Source organism: Schistocerca cancellata, chromosome 3, assembly GCF_023864275.1.
Source record: "Schistocerca cancellata isolate TAMUIC-IGC-003103 chromosome 3, iqSchCanc2.1, whole genome shotgun sequence".
In the NCBI taxonomy this organism is placed as follows: Eukaryota; Metazoa; Arthropoda; class Insecta; order Orthoptera; family Acrididae; genus Schistocerca; species Schistocerca cancellata.
The window spans coordinates 198,231,373-198,254,944 of NC_064628.1; the positions used below are offsets into that span (position 1 = coordinate 198,231,373).

Here is a 23,572-nt window from a genome sequence, read left to right on the forward strand (position 1 = left end):
TGTATGTGTTACTGAAGATTTAAAGCTCATGTACATTGTTGCAGTCTTCCCATCACAATCTATCAAAGTGCCTAGGCCACTTATGCAGATTTTAGGACCTACTGTTTATGGTAATGAAGAACTATACAAAAATTTCTGGAAAATTTTCCGATAGATGAAAACATAGGTAAGTCCTCCAAAAAATACCAATAGTTTTTCAAGAGAAAAGTGTTCCAGTTCTTATTACATTAACTGACTAACACTATGCGTTTCTGACTATAGAGTAATACACTCATGGATTGGTCTGAATCCCATGTTTACCACCAATGGCTGCACAGATGTCATGAAGACTGGTTCCCTTCATTAACCTTGAGCTGAATTTGATCTTTAGGTAGCGGAACTGTATGTATTATTGGAGCAGCTTCTATGCAGTATCACTGTTTACATAGTTTTTGCCACTGCATGAAATATTTTTAAAATTAGACGAACTGTTTTATAGTGGGTATGCTGGGTGACAAAGGAAATTTTCTTGGTAAAGATGCAACAGATGCAGAAATTGCTAATAACATGCAAACTTTTGCAGGAGTTCGTGTGTTTAATTATGAAGCCTACTTTAGTGCCATCAACAGTATGAGTTTAGAATAAAATCTGCACGCACTGACTGATTGCCATCAGTATTTTTGCTGCTCAATAAAAAGCAAACAAAAAATTTTTACTGCTAATGAAAATAACGTAAAAAATAAAGCAAGCTCTCACAGCTCTGTTTTTATGTTGAGAACCATGACAAAGTAGGTGACAGTATGTTTCTTTGATACAGTCTGAAATTTAGAAATGTCTCCGAAATGAGATTTTAAACTGCACATACAACAAATGAGACATTCTATATCAGACTGTTCAATTTTTTTTATTTTATTTCATCAGTTTCGGTTTTAATGGAAGGACATAAATTACACATATGATAAGCCTAATGTTTAGTATGAGAGTAGAAGAAGGCAACATTGTTCTTTGGTATGAGAGTAGAAGATGGCAACATTGTTCTTTCCATACTTTTGTGGGTTAGCAAGATTTGAAACATACAAGATTAAAAGTCAGGGAGAATAATCTTTAAATACAAACTGTACTAAGGATTTGAAATTTAAGCAGAAATCTGTATTCCCTTAGCTTCTAAAGTGACTTTCACTCTCCTAAAGTAAAGAAAGAAGCTATGTCCATTTGTAAGTACTCTTACTTTTGACTCAAATTCTGCATTAGACTCCAGCTGAAATGTTGGTTTAGCTGACAGGCTGACCTGCAGTGCAGCCCGAGATCTAGGTTAGAGTGGAAGATAACAATTTGGTTATGAGTAGGCGAAGCCAAATGATGTGAAAGCAGAAAATCTCGTTATGGTGACAAATTGACAGGTAGTGTCATATTGAAAAATGCAGCATTGGGGGAGGGGGGATTCCAAAACGTAGCTTTTACCTTAATTTTTACAAAAATTTTGATTATCATGCCTGTATCTTGGTCAGTTTAATGATAAAAGCTATTATTATGTCTGTATGATGCTCTGCACAGATTGTTCCTATAGTTCATCATTTTTTAAATGAAAGCTGTCTTAATGTAAAAAGACATACAAAAGAAAACCACAGGGACAAGACACAGAATGAGAAGACAACTGTCTGTAAGCTTTCGCTGTCTGCCACTAGAGAGCGCTATGAGCTGCTTATCCAAAGCCAACCGAGTGCACCCAATCGGCACCAAGATATACTGTCCCTAGACACAAGTTAATCTATACCCTATGGTCGCAGCATAGAGTAAATATCTCTGGAGTGAGCATTCACAAGCGCAGAACAGATTTTGTGTTGTCAACTGAACATTAATTGCCGGCCTGGTCACGTGTTCTCGGGACGTCGTGTTTTTGTCCGTATAGCGACCTGTATATTTCGAATGTCACTGCATCCCTAGTACAGACGGAGTCTTTTCGTACGTGTCACGGATTATTTATATATGTTGCGCAGGTATTTTAACAGTATCCATTTGATACCGGGAATAAACCAGCTACGTAACTTTAAAGGGCAAGTGATATTGCATTCTGCTTCTTTGCGATGTGTGTCACAGTTCAGATGCACTCAATTTTTGGTAGTTTTCGGTATGATACGGCACTTTATAGTATTACAGAGCTTGACGTACATTTTTGCAGTGATAGTCTTGCAAAACGATTTGACAGTACGCTAGAACTTTTGCAAGTGTCCGAAAAACACCGAATTTGCCACACATTAGCGATTATATCCCTGCTGATTCGTCCATATTTCTGCGTATTTATTTTCTCGTTTTTGCGACCTAAAGCACAATCTTTCTTACTGGTGACACTTTGAAGAGTTTATTTAACGCATTTTACGTACTAGTTCCCAGTTCATTAAATAAATAGTAGACTGAGTAAGAAGGGGGAAAAAGGCGATCGGAGAATAAATGTACTGTAAAGCAAATGCAGTTGGCCATGTAACAGTCAACCCACATAACACCATTAAGGAAAGTGGAAAGTGACATAAATGAAAGAGTTTGGGGAATGTTTACTAATATTTTACGCTTCTTAATTAAATGGTGAAGAAAATAAATTGAAGACAAAATACACCAAACAAGATGAATGTGTACTTTGATTAGCTACACTATTGTGTTTTTTATTTGATTTGTACAGAAAATGTATTTAAGCTGAATTTAGGAATTGGTAGTAGGTGCTGTGGAAAAATAAAAATAGTTGGTATAGCATCTCCCTTCAGCCACACACGTCCAAATTTTTCTCTATCTAAACATTACTCTTCAAAGTGTTTTGAACATACTTTGGAATATTTTGTGGGGACAAAATCACTCCTCCTTATTTTCTGGAGCCACATCTTTACCTCTTGTTCATCCTTCGGGAAACTAAAATATAAATCACACATAATCATTCTCCATGTCCTAAACACTTAACATGGTCTCCTACTGTAACTTTATCGTAAACAAAAATGTTTGGACACACATATTATACGAAGACAATTACAGACTCCCACTCTATTGAATTTACCTGTCTCCCGTCTTTCAAATCTATATACATAATCAACAAGTCACTGATAAATGAATGGAGGATACTATTTGCTGAAACAACTAACCATTCCCTTTCCTGTTCCACTAGCAAATTTACGAGAGGAAGCGATTGTCTGTAAGCTTTTGTACGAGCCGTAATATCTATCTTATAGACATAAAATCGTAGAAAAATAGGTCTACAGAATCAAGCAATAATTATAATGCGTCTCGAAATTTTTAAACATAGTACCCATGAAAAGTTACTATCCCTCCTTTCACATGTTTTTCTTTGCATCCGTAGCAACAACAGCAATTCACCATCGCTATTACACTATCAACAATCAGTGAAAACACAACAAAAACTCTTGATATTATAAACTTCAAACTCTGAGGGAAACACACACGCACAGCGAAGTCCCGGAAACATGTGACAATCCTGGTTTAATGTTGACAACTTCACAACATGTGCAGAACGCAATGCTCACTCCAGAGATATTTACTCTATGGGCCACGGTGGTTTTAGGGATAGTAACTCTGACGGGCGAATTTGAATGCATTCATTTGTTTCAGTCATCCAGTGTTTAAATATCTATGCTATGTCAATTTGCGCGACTAACAAGTGTTTTGAAAATGTGGTTTGAGGGGTTGAAGTGACTAACCCATTTGCATAAAAACAGCTGTTCTTTCGCAAGAAGTGAACGATATTTTGTGTTACAGAGCCTGTCGATTTTATATATTGAACTTTTTTTACTTATTTATTTCGTGTTGTATGTTTGAGATATGGATGAACAAATATTTCCCCCATCGCCGAATTGGTATTCTAGTAACGTGATATCCTGCGGGGAGTCCGGTCGCATTGCTTACGCTTCTCGGAATAATATAGTTTTAGTTAACACTCCAGCAGCACTTACTGTTGACTGTAAGATAATATGTGAAGCGCATAAAGATAAAGTAAATGCTATAACTTTCTGTAAGTCTGATGGGAATAATAGCTACACAAACTGGCTGGCTTCTGTCGGCGGCGATTCGGTAGTTAAAATGTGGGACACAAACCTGTGTACAGTTGTTTTGGCTCATAACGCTCATGGAGTACGTAAGATTTATATAGCACATACTACACTGTGTAACATTTTTTCACCGTATAACGAGAGAGTTTGGAATTCCAGATGGCTGACAAGATAACTTGCATGGATTGGTCACCGGCTGACCCTCATTTAATTGTGTCTGCCGACGAATCGAATTTAGTTTGTTGGGATTTGAAAAGCAACACAACACGCTGTGTCAAACCTGGAAAGTTATTACCTACCAGCCTCTCCTGTTCGTGGCATGAAAAATCTATTGTTGCATTAGGCACAAAATACGGATTAGTATGTGTTCTTGATATAAGAGGTAGGGGAAATACAGTCTGTTTTTTTTACTACTATTTTCATATTCCACATGTCATCTAGTGTGTCAATGCAAGAACTTCCGCTAAATAATATATATGTTAAATGAAATTGTTTACGAGGCAAAACTTGGCATTGTTGGCTGATAAAACGTAATTCAGGTGCTTTTGATGTTGGTGTCTAGCAAGAAGTCATGACAATGTTACTGAAAAGTTATATTTTAGTTTTCTGATTTGCCCTTTTCTTTCTTCATAGTTAAATGCTGTGATGGGTTACTAATATGAAAAATATATATTTAGAATGTGGACAATTGACAATTCAGTTGCTTGTAGACACTGATTTTCTGTTCCAGATTTTAAACTCTGTACTTAGTCTACAAAACTGAAAGAGAGTTTATTTTAAATATGTTTCAAATTCCACCATTTATAGATTCTCCAGATATGTACAGAATATATACGTGCTTGTAAAGTTTATGGCAGTGATTTGTGTTGTAATGCCCCTGAAAGAGTAAAGACCATATGTTCTGAAAGGCACATAATGGTTTGAACTAAATTTGTTGACAGAAAGATAAATTACACTTAAATATGACATTTTTTCTTGCATTAGGCATGGTCCCACTTGGGATACATTGATGCCCTAAATTCTGCACAATTGTTGGATTAGCTGAAGTGTTTGATACTTTGTCAACTTTCAAACACATTTCAACTTAACCTCGGGCTATGCTGCAGATTAGTGTGTCACCAAAACCAAGATTTCAGATGAGTGAAGCCACTGTTAATCATTTTTGTGTACTGTTCAACATCATATGATTTTTAATTTAGGCTCTACAAGACATTATTCATTAATGACTCCTGTTCATTACTAACTTTTATAGATGAATGGGGTGATGGACAAAGCATAACTCAATTTCTGTTTGTCTGACTGCACTGTGTGCAGTAAGCATACTGCGGATAAAAAGGAATATCTGATAGTAGTCGTTGGGTTTGCCCAGTGTTGTCTGAAATGTGCGGTTAATGTCATAAACAACATGGTGACTGTAACATGATTTCAGCAGAGATTTTTTCAAATAGGCTGAGCTAAAGCTTACTCTATCAAAACATGTGGCCATTTTGGTTTCATGTTAGCTGGCAAACTCAACAAATCTGAGAAAATATGCACCTTAGCTGTGTATTTCAAACTTATTATTTACAAACTTGCAACCTCTAAGTCCATGGATAACTCGACACAAGCCTGAAGTAGTGTTACAACTTAGGTAGGAACTGCAGTTTACATAATGTATTAGCACTGAATTGGGATGTCTCTCTCAGAGTATTGTGCAGAGTAGTCAGCAACAGAATTACCAGTGGGAACTTGATGCAGTGTCAAATGGAGAAACCTGCAATAAATGAATTATTAAAATTTCCTTTTAACTCCTGCTGCTCAGTATACCAACTTGTCCCCAGTTTTTTTTATTTTATTTTAAATGTATAACATCTCTCCCATTTCTTATTAATTTCTTGACCTCTCAGTATTCTTAGTTTCCTTGTCTAACGCCACTGCTGATAGCCCCACTAATTGACCATTTGTTTTATTGCCGACTTTCCATTTTATTTAATTTTCCTTTAATTTCCAAATATTGCACCTAACACTTTTGTTGTCGTTTTTCTCATTTGTATTTTTATTTTATGTTTTTGTTGTATTCTGTTTTGTCTCAGTTGCTCACATGTTATCTTTTTTGTTGGTATTCAATTATTACATTACGTGTTAATACTAGCACTGAGCCCATGCAAAGATTTGCCGTTTACCATTGCACAGATGTTTTGTTGCTTGTACAGTTGTGGGTATTGCTTGCAATGTATAGGCGTTTCACAAAGCTAAGTGCCTCCTAAATACACTGGTGTCCAACATTAAAGGAAGGAACCGAAATCTTGCAAGGTTGCATTTATTTTGCCACAAAACAGTATTATCAGGTGATAGTGAAACAGAAATAATATAGAGAATACAGAATGTAAACAACTGCAACATGCATAATGGGAGACAAAAGTGTTTTTCATTTTTTCCCAATGTAACGGATTTACATACACTTTCTGACAACTGGTTAATGCATTCAGTGTGGAGTGTGACCACCTCTGGCAGTAATACACACTTGACAAATGATCCCTGCTGTGAATGATTCCTTCAATCTCATGTTGAACCAGTAATGCCCATTCTTCCTGCAGCACTACTTGGAGGTCTTGGAGAGGGTTTGGTGGGTGCTGACGTGATGGAACCCATGCCCCTCGTGCATCCCAGACATGCTCAGTGGGATTCAGGTAGAGAAAGTAAGCAGTTCAAGCCATGCGTGCAATATATTCCGTTTCCAGGAAAACATCAACCACCTGTTCTCTATGAGGTCGAGCATTATCCTCAGCATTACGAAGTCTTTGCCTACAGCTCCTTCCAAGAGCTGCGCATGAGGTCCCAATATATCATCACAATACCTGACAGCAGTTAAACTTTGGCGACTTAACCATACAATTTCATGAAGAGGTGTTTGAATGGTGAACATAATCACTGCCCACACCGTTAGGGATCATCCTAGATACCAGTCTCTTTCCACAATGGTTGGGTTCCGAAATCATTTTCCACGTTCTCTCCACATACGAATCCATCAAGAAAGTTTGTCCTGCCCAAATTGGGACTCATCTGTGAAAAGGCCATTGGCATACTGTTCAACTGTCCAGGTAGCATGTTGATGGCACCACTCTAGATGTTCTCCTCTGTGAAGAAACAAACATCCAACAATAAAGCCAACTCTGCTGAAGCCTTCTGTACACTGTTTGCCGCACTTCAATGCATCCAGTGGATGCAACGAGATTCAGTACTAAGGCGGTACCTTACAGCCAAATAATGGTTCTCTCTTCCTGATGTTACACATGATTGGCCCAGCCCTTGTCTTCAGGACAGTTTCGATCTCTATAAACTGTCGCCACATCCAAAAAACAATAGAACGATTCACATTAAGCTATTGGGCTACAGCGATTGTGGATATGGGACTACCTGGCAAACACTGTAATGTTTGACAGGTGCTCTGACATTGTTGGCGTGGTTGTCTGTTGACCAGAATGCCATCTTCCATGCACAACATGTTCATACAGATATCTGTTGACATTTTGTATGATTATGTCATGAATTAGACGCAGGATGGAAAAATAGTGGTTTGTTGGTTTAATTTTGGACACCAGTGTAGTTCTGAATGGTCAGTTCCCCGAGGAATTTGGGTAGCTTTAGCTGGGTATGGGTGATTCCTGAACTGATCAACACCTTTGCAGGTATGCAGGGCTGTGCTCAACTTGATTTTTATTTCCCTAACTTATGGTGGGACCAAAATTGCTCAAAATTCTTTTGATAGGTCAGTTGGAACTGCCATCTAAGAGTCCTCGATTTTCTAGTCCTCCATAGCTGTCAGTAGTTAAAGACTAAACTGCTGATGAAAGCTGCACATACTGTTGAGTGGAAAAACCTGTAACAATCTGATTATTAAAATATCCTTTTTTATTGAGTACTGTCTCATTTTATCCACATTGTCAGTTGATTTGGTATGGCCACAGGACGACATTGGATCAGTAGAAGTTGCTTAGTTACCAGTCTGCTTTGAGGGTTGTATACAGTGTGGCTCATAGAAACTGTAATAAAAAAAAATCTGAAATTGCTGGTCATGCTGCAACTACTATTAATCCAAAGATGTTCTGTATCTGAACAAAACTTATCATTGTACAAAAAATGCAACTGTAGAATATAATAAAACATTTTTTAAACATATCAATAATGACAGAATAAGTCTGTAGTAAAGGATAATCATTCTAAAGAAAAAGAAAGAACAAACTTTCTAGAAGGTTAATCCTTATACAGGGTGGAGAAAAATTGTCATGAAATTTTAACCCTGGATAGCTGATGCCACTAGGAACCAAAATTACTATAGTTGTGTAGATTGACAATGCACCATTTTTAAACTATGGCAACTTGGCGCCACATGCTACGATTTGGCTGTGGGATTGCCCTGTTGCCATTTGTCGGTTGACGGGCAGCACTTTGGTTATAAGTTCACACATAGAAACGTCCCTTGCCCCGTCACTGCCCCAACATGATATGCACACGTGTCAAATAGGTCTTGCTGTTCGCCTCCTCCTCATGTCGGAGGCATTCATGCATAAGCTTCGCTTCGGAGCATGCACACATCACCTGTGATTTAGTCATACAGTAAGCATGGCGGCACAGTATTCGTTTGAAGAACGACGAGATACAGCTTTTGTTTATGGACTAGCCAACAGTAATGTGCATGAAGCTTGACAGTTGTATGAGGAACGGTACCCAGCAAGACGCCACCTGCAAATGTTTACAGCAGTTCACCAACGACTTGGCGAAACAGGCTCATTAGGGGGATATGGTGGTGCTGGAAGACCTCAAACATGACAGGATGCTACATTTGAAGAGACTGTTCTCGAGGGCTTCAAGGAAGCACCTACGACAAGTACTCCAGTGGTTGGACATGAGATGGGGTTCACTCATTTGTTAGTCTGGGCGGTTTTGAGGGAGATGGTCAGCATCCATTTAGTTTCCACCCTGTCCAAGACCTAAATCCTGTGGCGGACTATGAACATTTGCTGGTGTCTTCTGCGACGTGTTGCACGAGATCCTAACTTCCCCGCCATTGTGTTGTTTACCGACGAGTGCACCTTCCATACAACATTCGAAATGTTCATTACTGGGCAGGGATACATCTTCACATCATATATGTCCATGGGCACCAGGAATGATTTTCGCTCAACATTTGGGCGTGGATTGTTGGTGACAATCTGATTGGACTGGTCCGTCTACCTCCTCGACTTGCGGGGGCAAATTACCTTTACTTTTTTGCAAGAAACTCCACCTGGCCTTCTGGAAGAGGTTCCCCTGGACATACGGCTATGCATGTGGTTGCAGCATGATGTTGCGCCCACACATAAGTCATGCTCTTTGCAGATATTTAAATGAACTCTTCGACAGCTGGGTAATTGGCAGAGGTGCTCGTAGGACATAGCCCTCGTGATCGCCAGACCTCAAGCCACCGGAGTTTTTCCTGTGGGGATTCTTCAAGGTTCGATTCACCCACCCAGACGTGAACCTCCTAGAAACAAACAGGAATTAATGGATCACGTTTAACATGCCGCCAAGCACATCAGGGCAATTCCAGGAATCTTTGAAAGAGTTCGGCAAAACACCGTTCAATGTTACCAAGCTTTTCGCATCAGAGGGTCGCCAGTTCAAGCAACTGCTTTAAGTAAACAATGTCCTAGCTACTGAAAGGTCCATTTCAGGACCAGCACAATTTGTAAAAGACTTCCTGTGTGCTGTCTAACAGCTGTCGACGGATTTGTCCCTGTACATCTCATCATGAAACTACAGTGAATGTGTCAGGATCCTGATGGATTCGCCATCAGAGTGGAAGGCTGGCGCACCAGTAATGAGCTTGTGGGCCGCCTTGGATAAATCGTGATCTCTGGCAGGTAAAGCATTCCCAGTCATGCGTTGTGAAGAGCATCCAGCAACAGGGCAGTCCAGTGGCCAATCAGAGCGTGTGGCACCAAGTCTCCGTAGTTTAAAATTTGTGCATTGTCGACCTACACAGCATTAGTCATTTTGGTTCCTAATGGCATCAGCTATCCAAGGTAAAATTTTGTGCCACAATTTTCTCCACCCTGTATATATTGAGAATGCATTTGTATAAGTTTAAGATCTGTCAGATGCCTCTAGAATTGTATTATCACTTGCAGAATCATAAACTGAAGCAATCAGAACTGCTCTTGAGTGTAAAATGTTAGATGAATACCATATGTTGAACTATACAACATGTCAGTATATTTTGTGTGATTCACTTACTTTGCCAGGTTAGATTAAATAATGATAGGAACAGTGAAACAAAAAGTTGTTCAGTCGTTTGTTGGAAAACAGTCAGCTCATTTGCTTCTAGTTTAATGAAAAAGTCGAGTTACTCATTTTTTATTTGAGCAAAACCAGTGTATGGGAATAACATATTATTTCCAGTCAACTCGGTTGTAGTTTGTATGTATGGTTGGATTATTACTCATTTCTTATGAATGAACACAGTCTGTACTATTTCCATATGTTAAACTACAGCAGTGATACAGAGTTGGAGTACACATACCCCAAAGGATACCTGTGCCGCTGGGGGGGGGGGGGGGGGGGGCTGTGATGGAATTTCAGGGAGTAAGCCAGATCAGACATGTTCATTTACTTATGTACTGAATATACACTAATTCTTCTTTTCATAATTTGCAATTGAGTAATAAATTGCTGTGGATTAAATTGTTCCAGATGCAGTTAATGCATTACTAGTTTAGCTGATATATTGTTTGGGGTACAAAGTTGAGTGAAAAAGTTCCCTTACGGGCACATGAAAAAGAAACAAACATTGCCAAATTTTAGCAGTAGTTTGCATTCCATTTTACTTAAAAGGTAAAGTATTTGAATCTAGCTCGTAAACATTTGTTCAGCTATTTATTTGTGTGGAAGTAAACATGATGATGAAGTCCCATACTCTTTGACAGAGCGTTGGGGAACGGTGCGGGAGGCCCACACTGTCGTACTAGGCAAGGTCCTAGTGGAGGTGGTTTGCCATTGCCTTCCTTACAGTAAACATACTGTAAAGAAAATCACCAGATATGTAGGCACAAATCACAGTAATGCACACAAACCTGTTTAAATTTCACAGGTTGTGAAAAGTGGTAGGTACAGTATTTAATGGGTGTGAAGAAGTGCTGTTCATATCTTTATTTCAATTTCAAAGTTAAACTTGTCTATACCCAACAGCCTGAAAGTGTGTTTGCAAACCTCTGGGCAGCTGGGAGAGACAATTGGACTCAGTATCAATCTAGAGCTTTCATGTCATTAAATCATTAGTGCTGACTTCACTCTGTCTCTCTTACTGTCATTCCAATATTTCCTTTTTATCTACTGCCAGTACGTATCTTTTAGTTTGAATAGTGCATTTCCTTAATAGTGAACTTTGTGTTGATCAGAACACTGAAATATTCAGCGGTGTGGAAATGGGACAAATCGTATGACTGCATAGAAAGTGATCCTCAAGATAAGTTCCATATGATTTACAGTGTACAGTATCTGCAAGGATGATTCATATTCTGAAACTACATTAATTAAAGAAATTCAAAGAAAATTAGCAAATGGAGATGAGTATTTTCACAAAAATACTTTCAACAGGTGCCCGAGAAACACATGATTAAGCCACCGAATAATTTAAAAATATTGTTTTTTGTTCACACCACCTCAGAATTTGACAACATAATTATAGTTCATGTATAACTGAAAAGGGTAAGCAAGTATGTAAATGGAACTATTCATCCCAGAAATGGAGTGAAAATTTCTGTATAATAGGGTAACTGTCAAGAGACTAGTCAGCCAGTTGTCTCACATGTATACCTGCATAAAATGTTTGATGATATTCCATTCATGAAACCCTCTCTCTAACTTTCGTGTCAGTGGTAGTGTAGCCTGGGACAAAATGTTATGCAGCCACCTGGATGCAACAAAGTAACAAGTGCAAATACATGTTCATCCCTGTGAACTTGTTACATTATTGCCTTCATTCCAATACCCATCTAATTAGCTGCAGCAAGGAGTGGAACACATGGGAAGCTACTAGTGACAGTACGAAACAAAAAGGGGTGGTCCATCCAAAGAACGCCAAAATACACACCACCAATGCTCTGTAGCTAAAGCTCAATCAAGAACTAGAAAGAAAGAGGTGATTCCGAAGCCATCAGAACATGTTTGCTAGTGCTGTCAAAGGGCTCTGGAAGATCTCTTAAAAGCAGTGGACAATGTAGCATGCTGTATGCTTACATATTGGCAACAAGATGAGGGAGCATACTTAGAAAAACCTTGCTGACAAAATGGAACATGTTCTGCCAATACTGTCAAAGGAATGCAAAATGTCATCTGTACAGAAGCTGCAGATGGTGTGGCCTGGTATGTGCTTACAGTAGTGGCAGCAAGATGAGAGGGTATACATAGAAAAGCCTCTGCAATAAAATGACTCACTTACTTCAGTTGAATCTAAATGTGGCCAAGATTCATGTGGAGGAACTTTAACTCCTAACACAGAGAAGACATCTGTGCCTTTGCGAGACATATGGAAATCTTTTTAAGATAATATAAACATTTTATCAAGAATGAATACTGCTCCTTGCCCCTCTCAGTGCCTTGCTACAGTTATTTTAGCAATGTGTACATCTTACGGAGCAAGAATATGTACAGTGTGGCTCTCACTAACTTTTATTGCACAGATGCTCCATTCGTTCTTCCTTTCTGGGGACTTTCTAATGCATATTATGTGTGCTAAGGCACTCTTTCATCGGCCCCATTAGCAAACTGTTGGGGAATCTTACACCTTCAGAAAGATTATCTTCTGTGGATTGGGCTACACGAGCAATTGTATAGGTCCTTATCATTTACCTCTCAAAATTCTCCTCCACCTGTAGAGACAGTGCTCTGCAGAAAGTGGTTGTTTATTGACACTCTGTATCACCGTTTTAATAAATTTAGCATATCGAGCAGTGCTTGTAAGGAAGCCCTCGCTTTGGATGCTGAGTAACACAAACTGGTCACTATTTATCCAGTTGGCTGCATTTACACACCTCAGTGACAGGATGGGTGGATCACATGATGACCGTGATCCAATAATTGCTGATGCATCCATTCCAAAATCAAGGTAGTTGCAGAGAACACAGTGTTCTTCTCAGAGGTTATCAGAAATTGGTTTCACCATTGTGCACCCCCTTTTTGTGCCAAAGACAACCTTAATGTGGAGTAATGAATTTTGTTTTTCCTTCTGGCATTGTAATTATGTGCATTGGTGTTCTGTATAAACTGTAGTGTATTATTTACAACAAAATACATGAGGGAAGAAATATAATCTGAAGCAGTAATCAGAATGTCTAATACTTTAAACAGATTTCTACAATATGATTGTGGGTGAGCACCACATATTCTTATGGCACATTTTTGAGCAGTGAAGACTTTCTTTCTTAACCCTCAAGAAGGCACACCTATGTATAAAGTGTGCCAATCACAAACAACATTGTCTGTACCATTTCATTGTTTTTTTTTTTGTTTTTTTTTTTTTTTTTTTTTAATTTTATTGCTTCAGCCAACACAGTGAGACGTTGTGCTATTGTACATTCAAGTGAGCAGCAGTATTATAAAATAAACCAGAAACTAGCTGAGAAAAATTTTACGATCTGTCAAGTAAATGACCCACTTTCTGAGATGGCAGCACATTCCTACAGTGAGGGGTTTGCTTACAAGATAATTAGCAATTGAATAAGCAGTTGGTTAGGATCTCTTGCAACTGTGCTGTTTAATGCTTTGAGTTGATCGTTACAGTGGGTAACATTGTACGTGACAACAGAGTGATATAACGAAAATTTATTACATTATTTTTTTTTTTAATTTAACATTGACTTAGCTGATATAAAGTAAGTTTATTTTGTCATTGTTTAATTAAGCTGAGACTAAACTGGTTTTGCTCTTACATGGTACCTTGGTAACATAAAGACATCTATTCTTTACATGTGCACAAAGTACGCTATGTGCTCGCTTGTGTCATAAAAAATGTTTGAGGGTGAAAGATGAGTTAATCCAGGACATTATCCCATATGACATTAATGAATGAAAATTTGTCAACTTACTGATTTCTCTCTCCCCATTTGCAATGAGTTCTATGTGCTAATGTGGTTGAAGTAAGTTGTTTTAGGAGTTTCAAAATTGTGCTTTTTCTGGTTTAAATTCTCATCATTAAGGACACACATTAATTTTGAAGTTTCTGCCCTGTTTATTATTTCCTCGCCATGTGTTACACTTATCATTGCTGTAGTAGCCCTAGATATGCGGAACTAAATATGCTGCATCTTTTTGTAATTGAGGATGCTACCATTCGCAGAGTACCAGTCAGTGACACTTTTAAGAACATTGTTTACCATTATTTCTGTTTTTGTACATATACGTGGATTGGTTACAATACTAGTGACATCTGCAAAAAGAACTATTTCTGCTTGTTGTATATAAGATGGAAGATAGTTTAAATCTGTGAGAAACAATAGCAGATCTAAGATTAATTTCTCTCTAGCCAGAAATACGTCCCCGTACTATATTGGTTGAACTACTACGTACAACATTCTGCATTCTTTTGGTTAAATAAGACATTATCCATTGATTGTCTATATCATCAATCCCATAAAACTACAATTTATGTATGAGAATACTGTGATTCACACAGTCTAATGTCTTAGATAGCTTGCAGCATATAACAATTGACACTTTGAGGTAGACCGTTCGCCGAGTGCAAGTCTTTCGATTTGACGCCACTTCGGTGACTTGCGCGTCAATGGGTATACATTTTACTAAAAAGATTACATTACTATGGGAGATGTTCGATGGTTTATGACTAATGTGGGAGTTGCTCACTGGCTTAATGAGAAATTATTTCCAGACCAGCCAGAGAGCATTGCACAAGGGGTTACCAACACTAATCTTCATGAGTTCCATCACCAAGAAACCTTACAACAGTCCCTTATCCATGTGACAGCTGCATTAGGCACTATCTGTGGCTTGTGACACAACACCTGGTCATGAGAAAATTTGATGTGCCCTTAGTGGTACTTCACAAGGACAACTATAAATACCCTCCTTACCCTATTCATTTGTATTTGGAATAAAGGAAACTACACCAACTGTCCAAGGGAATCCTTTAGTGCCCCTAGTGCTTGTCGAAGTGTTCATCTCACTTTGTCAGTAGGCCTGTGGCACTGATTGTGTACCACTTTGTTCTTTCATGTGCAGGCAGCTCCTAAGTCACTTTCAGTTTTTATTTCAGGGTATATCCTTCTGCTGATACCTTGATATTGTTGAAGGTAACTATTCAACTTTCCTGTGCAAGCAACAACTCATTAGGATCTATTTCATTCTTTGAAAAGGTGTATTTTGTCAGAGTGTTCCACCAATGAGCTTTTGAGAATATTTATGCACATTCATTATGACCCTTTCTCTTGCAGTTTTCTTCCGCTGTCAGTATGGAGAAATCTGTTGGAACTGTTCAGACAAGAGAATGTAGTCCCTCAAGGCTTTGTTTTCAGTGTTATGAAGAGCTGTTGCCATCGGAAGTATTTCATTCACTGTTAGGAGGCCATTTCAGTGTTATTTATATATGGATAAATTCACTCTCTCTTCTGACCCTCCAGCAGCAGTTCACAAGTTACAGATCATTACCATGTTGAAGCAATGAATACAGTGCACTAGCTTTTGGTTCTCAACACAATTACCAGTGTGCATCAGTATCAACTTTTCTCGTATAAAAAAATTTTTGGACTTCTTTCCACGTCAATTTAGGGTAAAACCTTGAGCTTTTGATGATTGTCTTCAACAGGAGCAACTGACTTTCAAAATGGCTGGTGTGGTGGCATTATATAGCCCATAGGCAGTTTCTGATTGATCGATTATTACGCAATGTTACTGCATGTGGTATCAGTGTCTGTGCTGTTGGCGCCACTGCTCCAGTTGTAGCATAAACATTGTGACAAATGTCTCTGGCTCTTCTCTGCATTTAGAGCTGCTTCCATGCACCGCTGAGATTATATCCACTGCCAAGGCTGAAGATCTCACACATTCTTATTTCTGCAGCCTCTTTAATTACAGAATCCCAGTTTGTAGAAGCCTAGGACAAAATTTTGGTTTCGTCAAATAGTATTTTATTATGGTAATTCAAATGAAAAATCTTTAAACATCCACAAAATTTTGAAGAGTTGTGCAGTAGAGTTGGTAGGTGGTATTAGTGTTTCTTGAGGTTCAGAAAGTGACAGATAGGTGGCAGAGTAATGCTACAACACAGGAAAGGTGGCAGAGTAATGCTACAACACAGGAAAAGGCAGCAGCATCCAAACAAGATGGCCAGCCCACTGTCTACATGCACTGTAATTGAGCAGTATGCATTTTTGTCTAGTGGAGATGTTAAACCAATCAAAATTTTTCGCAGAATGATGGTGCAATATCGTGAATCATGCTTATCATTGCTCTAAATGTATGAGTGGTATAGGAAGTTTAAAAGCCATGTAACTTCTGTGGAGGCTGCCCCAAGAACAGGGAAGGCTCACCGTGTAGCGACGGATGAGAACATTGCATTAGTAGAGGAGCTTGTAAAGGAGAACAGATGCTTAACTGTGAATGAAATAGCAACAAGTTTGAAGATTAGTATTGTACTGTATTGAACTGGGGACCTAGAAATGACAGAGAGGCTTCGTCACTGTCGTATTAGCCCTCGGTGGTTCACAGCCCCACAATAGGCTACAGCAGTCCACTCACCCCACCGCCGCCCCACACTGAACCCAGGGTTATTGTGTAGTTTGGCCCCCAGTGGACCCTTCCCAGGAACGTCTCACACCAGACGAGTGTAACCCCAAATGTTTACGTGGTAGAGTAATTATGGTGTACGTGTATGTGGAGACAGTGTTTGCCCAACAATCGCTGACATAGTGTAACTGAGGCAAAATAAGGGGAACCAGCCTGCATTCTGTGAGGCAGATGAAAAAGTGCCTTAAAAACCATCCACAGACTGGCCAGCACACCAGACCTCGACACTAATCCGCTGGGCAGATTCATGCCGAGGACTGGCACGCCTTTCCGTCCGGAAAGCAGTGTTAGACCGCATGGCTAACCGGGTGGGCTAAGATTAGTATTGGTTCAGTGCAGAATATTTTCACTGTGTACTGCTCTTCAAAGGTGATTCATTTCTGGGAAAAATTTGTACTGGCTATAAGACTTGGGTCTACTACCATTGCCAACTAGAAACGGAAAGGTCAAGCAAGGAATGGCGCTACGGCTCATTGCTGAAGCCAGAAAAATTCTGCATTTAACTCTCTGTTGGAAAAGTTATGCTCATTCTCTTCTAGGATGCAAGTGGAGTAATTATGGGGCATTACATGGATAGAGGAGTTATGGTAGCCATAATTCATATTCAGACATACTGAAAAAGTCAGCTTTACCTGCAACGATCAGGAGTAAACGACGAGAACATCTGACTTCAGGAGTACTGCCATACCATGGCAATGCCCGACTGAAAACAGCCTGTAAGACAGTTGATCTGGTACCGCGCGCCGCGGAATTTGAATCCCCACCAGATGTCATGGACATCGAAGACCCATAGAGGTCTCTGTACCATTGCACCATAAGCTGTGGCGGCGCGCGCCTACTGGCTCGCATTTAGAGTGAGGGCGCCACAATGGAACATGTGGTTGCAGCGGCCAATAGCAGTATTCCCGATCGAGTACTTAAGCGCCTGCCTGTCGCTCAGCCTCCCAGTCTAACCTCGCATGCGTCTCAGGACATATCGCCTCGCATTAGACAGCGTATTGACTTTCGTGTTTTCTTTACGAGTGGATGTGGTTGTCTTATGGTTTGTGACTCTGTTGTCTGTTCTTGTTGTGTCGTAAGGTCCTTCGTTGGTCGTGTCCATCCTCTCCTGTTGTGTTGTTCAGTGGGCTGCTCTGCGGGGCCCGTCGCGTTTCCATCATTACAACCCTGCGACCGTTCTGGTCGCCGTTACGACAGTTGAAACTATTCAGGAAATTAAATTTGAATGTCTGCTACATCCTCCTTATTCAGCAGACCTCACTTCTAGTGACTTTCAGCGACGAAGAGGTGAAAACGGAGGTGCATGACTGGTCCACACACACACACACACACACACACACACACACACACACACACACCAAAACAATACCTCCAACATGGTATCTACACACCTCCGAAGTGGTGGAATACGTGATACGTGATACGTACACAGTGTCAGGGAGACTCCTCTGAAAAATAGCATGTGTATTTTGTTCATTGTTGCAGTTGAAAATATAGCACCTTTTAGGTTTCCATTAAATTGCCCTCATTTGTTTGTTTGTTTGTGAGGCTGTGCTCAGCAACTGCAGATTTCTCCAGTTCGTGAGTTTTAATATGCTGTTCATGTTCAGCACAGCAGTTGGAAGTGGTGCAGATGGACTGACATGTAATTGCGTCCATACTCAAGGGATGTAAATCCCAAGGATCTTGAAACGAGACTGTCCTCAACAGGGTTTAGCATCTCCTTAAGAGGTTGGAAAATACTTTTATACCTCATCTTTACAGGACTCTACCTATTTTGCTGGATGTAGCTCCACAAAAAGGAAGGAATGCAATCAGTGGCTCAACGTATAAATATTCAACATTTCCACATTTCCTTTTCTTGGAGAAAGGTGACTCCATATTACAAGTTCCACAGTTGTTCTTTTGGAACCACTAAGGTATAAATTGGTGGGAGTCAGCTTGTGGTACACTGAGTGGCCAAGATGCCCATCTAAATTTCAGTGTACCAAAACATCAAAAAGTGGCAGCTTTCCCTCTTTCTCTGTCTTGACAGTGAACTGGATGTTTGGGTGCATACTGTTCATGAAAAGGCTCAAAACATCTCTGCTGTGTAGCCAGACTATGTACCTGTCATCAACGTAACAGTAAAATGAAGATTGAACATTTTGATGAACATGCATTAAATTTGGGTACCCTTTGTCAATCTGCAGCTGCTGAGTGCAGCCTCACAAACACATACATTGTGTGAATCTTTTTGTTGTACCTGTCGCGACTCAGCATCTTCACTACATGGTGAGTAGCAACTTTCCTTCTCTGGCATTGTTACACACAAAGTACTATTTGACGAAACGAAAGTTTTGTCCCAGGCTCCTACATACTGGGATTCTGTAGTTAGAGAGGCTTCAGAAGTAAGAATGTGTGAGAAGATCTCCAACTGTGGCAATGGGTATAATCTCAGCGGTGTATGGAAGTGAGCTCTCAGTGCAGAGAAGAGCCAGAGATATTAATCACAGTGTTTACGCGATGGCTGGAGTGGTGGCACCAGCAGCACAGACGTTGACACCATCTGCGACAGCATTGCATAATTACCGACCAATTGGGAGCTGTCTGTTGGCTACACGTTACCACAACAGCAGTTTTGACAGTCATTTGTTCCTGGCAAAAATGAAAGCTTGAGATTTTACTCTGAATTGACGTGGCAAGAAGTTCGAAAATGTTTTATGCGACAGTGCTGTCGTGAAAGACTTTGTTCTCGTCAACTGTTCTTGACGCATTTGTACTTGCGTTTTGCAACTTAGTAAATAATTCTGAGCATGAATGTTCCTTAGATTATGAATCTTCATGATTACCATGTGTTATCTCCCCCAGCTCTTTTGTGGGTACATACGTTGCATGCACTGGGCGAGCTGTTGCAGCGTTTCTTCTCTCCTGGACTGCATTTCCTTCCCAATACTGCTCCTTCCCATCCCAACTCCTCCCCTTTCTGTGACTCTCCATCCCTGCTACCCTCCCTCCTTCCTTCGACCCCACTCTTTCTTCCTCCTGTTATGATGACCTGGCTACTCCCTCAGTTCCACTATGCCTTTTTGGCTTGTCTCTCATATTTTCACTCCTCCTACTGGGGCTTTGACTTCCCTTTCCAAATTCTGTTACTGTCATATGAGCTGTCGCCCTTGCCCTCTCCCTACCCTGCTGTAGCCCCCTCTCCTCCCCCTCCCTGCAAGGTTGCCAGCACATGTAGCCAGTCTATGTGGTGGGTTATGTCCCCTCTGGCTGAGCCTCCTGACAACAAAGGAATCATACTTCTGGTACCTGAGGTGTCACTGTCCCCTGTATGCCTAGGAAGGGTTGCTGGTCTTTTTTGTTCATCAGAACTCTTGGCAAAGGCCACCCTGCCAAGTGACCCTTGCTGCAGCTGGGTGGTGCTCACAGGATGAACCCCTGATCAGAGTGGGTGTATTAGGGTGGACACTCTGCAAATGAAGTGTACTAAGCACTGTACTTCTGTCTGCTCTTCTGCAGCCATCTCTTGAGGTGGGAACAGTTCTCTCTCTGCTCCTACTTCTGTTTACTCAGCCTTCCCCTCCCTGACCACCCCCTGGGAGGAGTGCCAGGCCTGCTGTTTGGGACAAAACCATTTCCACATTACTTGCTTTGTTCTAAGACAGATTGGGAAACTTTTGCCACTACCAATTCGCACCTTTTTTTTTTATTTTTTTGTAGAACCTGTTGCAGATAAGCTCAGAAAGTCAGAAAAAAACGGATATACAGGGAAGATAATTTTGGTGAAATTGACTCACTTAGCAAGATGTGATCTGGTTCCCTACTGATTAAAACTTCTGCCAGTCAGTTGACTTCCTTTTAGCACTTACAGACATCCCTGTGGACATTACTCCTCATTAGTCTTTAAATGTGACTCAGGACATTATTTTTCACAGGGATCTCCTTCTTCAGCCTGAACAGGAACTCAGGACTTACCTGGAATAGTGAGGCGTTCGTGTTGTGTGGCCTGTTCAGAGTGGTCCTAAGGACAATCAAGTTTATTCCACTGCTTTCATTTTGGCTTTTGATGTTGTTACCGTTCCAGAACATGTTATGATTTACTGTTGTAACGTGAAACCCTGTGTCCCATCTCCCATGTGTTGTTTCCAGTGTCTCCATTGTGGTCACACATATTTGCAATGTGAGGTGAATCCTATTAGCAGACACTTGCTTCATGTGTGGACTCCTTGCACCCAACTGCCCAATTGTGTGAAATGTTTTGGCCTACATTCTCCTCGCTCACCAGATTGCCCAATCTATAAAAAAAGGAAAAGAGGAATCATGAATTCAAAACTCTTGATCGTCTATCCTACTCTGAGGCCCAACAGAAATTTGACTATCTCCAGCCAGTATCTTTAATGTGTATCTTTGCTTTTGTTGCATACTTCCCTCCTCCTGGACCCTCCTTACGTCCATCCTGTCTGCCTTCCCTTCCCTTCTCTTTCCTTCTCCCTAATGGTTCCCCATTTCCTCCTCTTCAAGAACTGCTCCTTCTCCTCAGCTGGAGAAGATATCCTCTTCTCTGGTACCTGCTGGGTATGGGACTCACTCTAGGAACCTCCCTCCCTGGTGTCTCAGACACAAGAAGCCTCTTACTTTGAGTTGGATGTGAGACTCATGTTCTGTGGGCCTCAAGGCTGCTTGTTATCTTTCAGGTCCTGATATTGCTGCGACTTGCTCTCTTACTGCCCCAACCGCGCCTCTTCTTGTCCTCCAAAACAGAAAAAGAAGATCCTTAAGTCTTTTGGAACACATTCCCCTCCCCCTCCTGCCAACCACATAATGCCTCAGGGGATTTCACCCCCCACCCTGTCAATTAGGATCTATCTGGCCTCTTGTACTACTCTCCTTCAATGGAACTGTAATGATTATGATCGTCACCTTCTGGAATTGCATTCTCTTCTTCCTATCTACTCTGTAGCTAGTGTTGTGTTGCAGGAACCTTGTTTTGTGGATACTCATTTGCCAATTGTTTGTGGTTTCCAAGTCTTCTGCTGGCACTGTATTGGGCATTTGGGAGCTTCTGATGTTGTCTTTATGTTGGTCCGCATGTACATTGTTAGTTCTGTGGGATTTATTCTCTACAGTAACAACATGCAATCTTTATCCCCCCCCCCTCCAACTCCCCCCCCCTGCCCCCGACTGGTCTCCTACACTTCCTGCTCTTCTTGCCCTCCTTTTACAACTCCCTCCTCCTTCCTTTTCCTTGGAGATTTTAATGTCAACAACGTGTTGTGGGGTGGTACTGTGATGACTGACTCGGGCAGGATTGTTGATAACCTGCCTCCTCAACATTGGAGCCCACAACACTTTAGTGTGGCACATGGCACTTTCTCAGCCATTTCAACTTCCATCTGTAGCCAAGGATTCCTCCCCTCCATTCAGTGGGGAGTTCGTGACAATTTTTGCGACAGTGATAATTTTTTGATTGTCTTATCTTCCCTTCGGCATCACTAGCCTGGATGTCCTCCCAGGTGGGCCTTTACTAATGTGGTTTGTGAAGCCTTTTCCTTGGCTGGCATCTCAACCGCTCCACCACACGACAACATTGATGACTCCATATGGAGTTTGACTGATGCCATCTGTTTGGCAGCTGCTTTGGCGATTCCTTTTTCCTCGGGTTCTCTCCGATAGAAGAGTGTCCCTGGCTGGTACCTCCAAATTGCTGCACCTATCAAAGAGCACCCTAGTGCCCTTCAAGGCTCCAAATGGCATCCATCTCTCGAACATCTCCTGGCCTTTAAACAGCTTCATGCCCAGGCCCGTTACCTTCTTAAACACCAGAAATCGATTTGTTGAGAACAATATGTCACTGTCATAGTGCCACACACTCCCTCTTTGCTGACATGGGCAAAGATAGTTGCATTTTTGCCGCCGCTCTCCTGGTTTCCCAAGAATTTCCCTGAATGGTGGTATTCTCACCAACCTGGATTTTACCGCTGAGCATTTTGCTTGGCATTTCACCCAGGCCTCAGTGTCGTCCACTATTCTCCCACATTCTGTCTTCTCAAACACCTTCTAGACAGACTCCCTTTATCTTGCATTCCCCGCCACCGGGAGCCTTACAATGCTCCATTTGCGAGTGGGAATTCGCCATAGCCCTTGCTATCTACCCTGACTTGGCTCCTGGACCATACCAGGTGCAAACTGTTGCACCAGATCAGGTACAAAACCAAATGCTTCAACAGATTTTGGTGACTAGTCAATTTTTTTGTGTACTTGCCCTTTTCATCAGTGTCTGGAGCAAGGGGGGGATTTCCTTCCCAGTGGAGAGAAAGTGTCATTATTTGAGTTTCAAAATCGGGTAAACTACTTTGTCAGATGGATAGCTATAATCCGAGTAGTTTAACCAATGTCCTTTGAAAGTTACTTGAATGTATGATGTGTCAAAGGTTGTATTGGATCCTTGAATTCCAGAATCTTTTGGTTCCGACCCAGGGTGGTTTTCACTGCGGCAGCTCCACTGCAGATAATTTAATCCACCTAGAGTCTGCTATCCAAATGGCTTTTGTCCGGCATCAACACAGTGTTGTTTGAGCTGTATAAGGTTATGGTACCACATGATGCCAGCACATCCTTGCCAACTTACATGAGTGACTGGTGGCCGGTCTTGATTTTTCTCTAGAACTTCCTTTCATTCCGCACTTTTCAGGTACAGGATGGTGCCTTCCGTAGCAACTTCCATCTATTGGAGAGTGGGGTTCTGC

The 23,572-nt window shown here is 40.9% G+C and overlaps 1 protein-coding gene across 1 annotated transcript in view; it reads left to right on the forward strand.

Annotated features, from left to right (window-relative positions):
• The first annotated feature begins 3,591 nt into the window (after positions 1–3,591).
• The window catches only part of LOC126174816 (gem-associated protein 5), a 313,470-nt gene continuing 293,489 nt past the window's right edge, over positions 3,592–23,572 (forward strand). The window contains exons 1-2 of the mRNA XM_049921193.1: positions 3,592–4,107; positions 4,185–4,407. Coding sequence (XP_049777150.1) covers positions 3,799–4,107; positions 4,185–4,407 — 532 coding nt within the window. The 5' untranslated portion in view covers positions 3,592–3,798. The remainder of the gene's footprint in view (positions 4,108–4,184; positions 4,408–23,572) is intronic.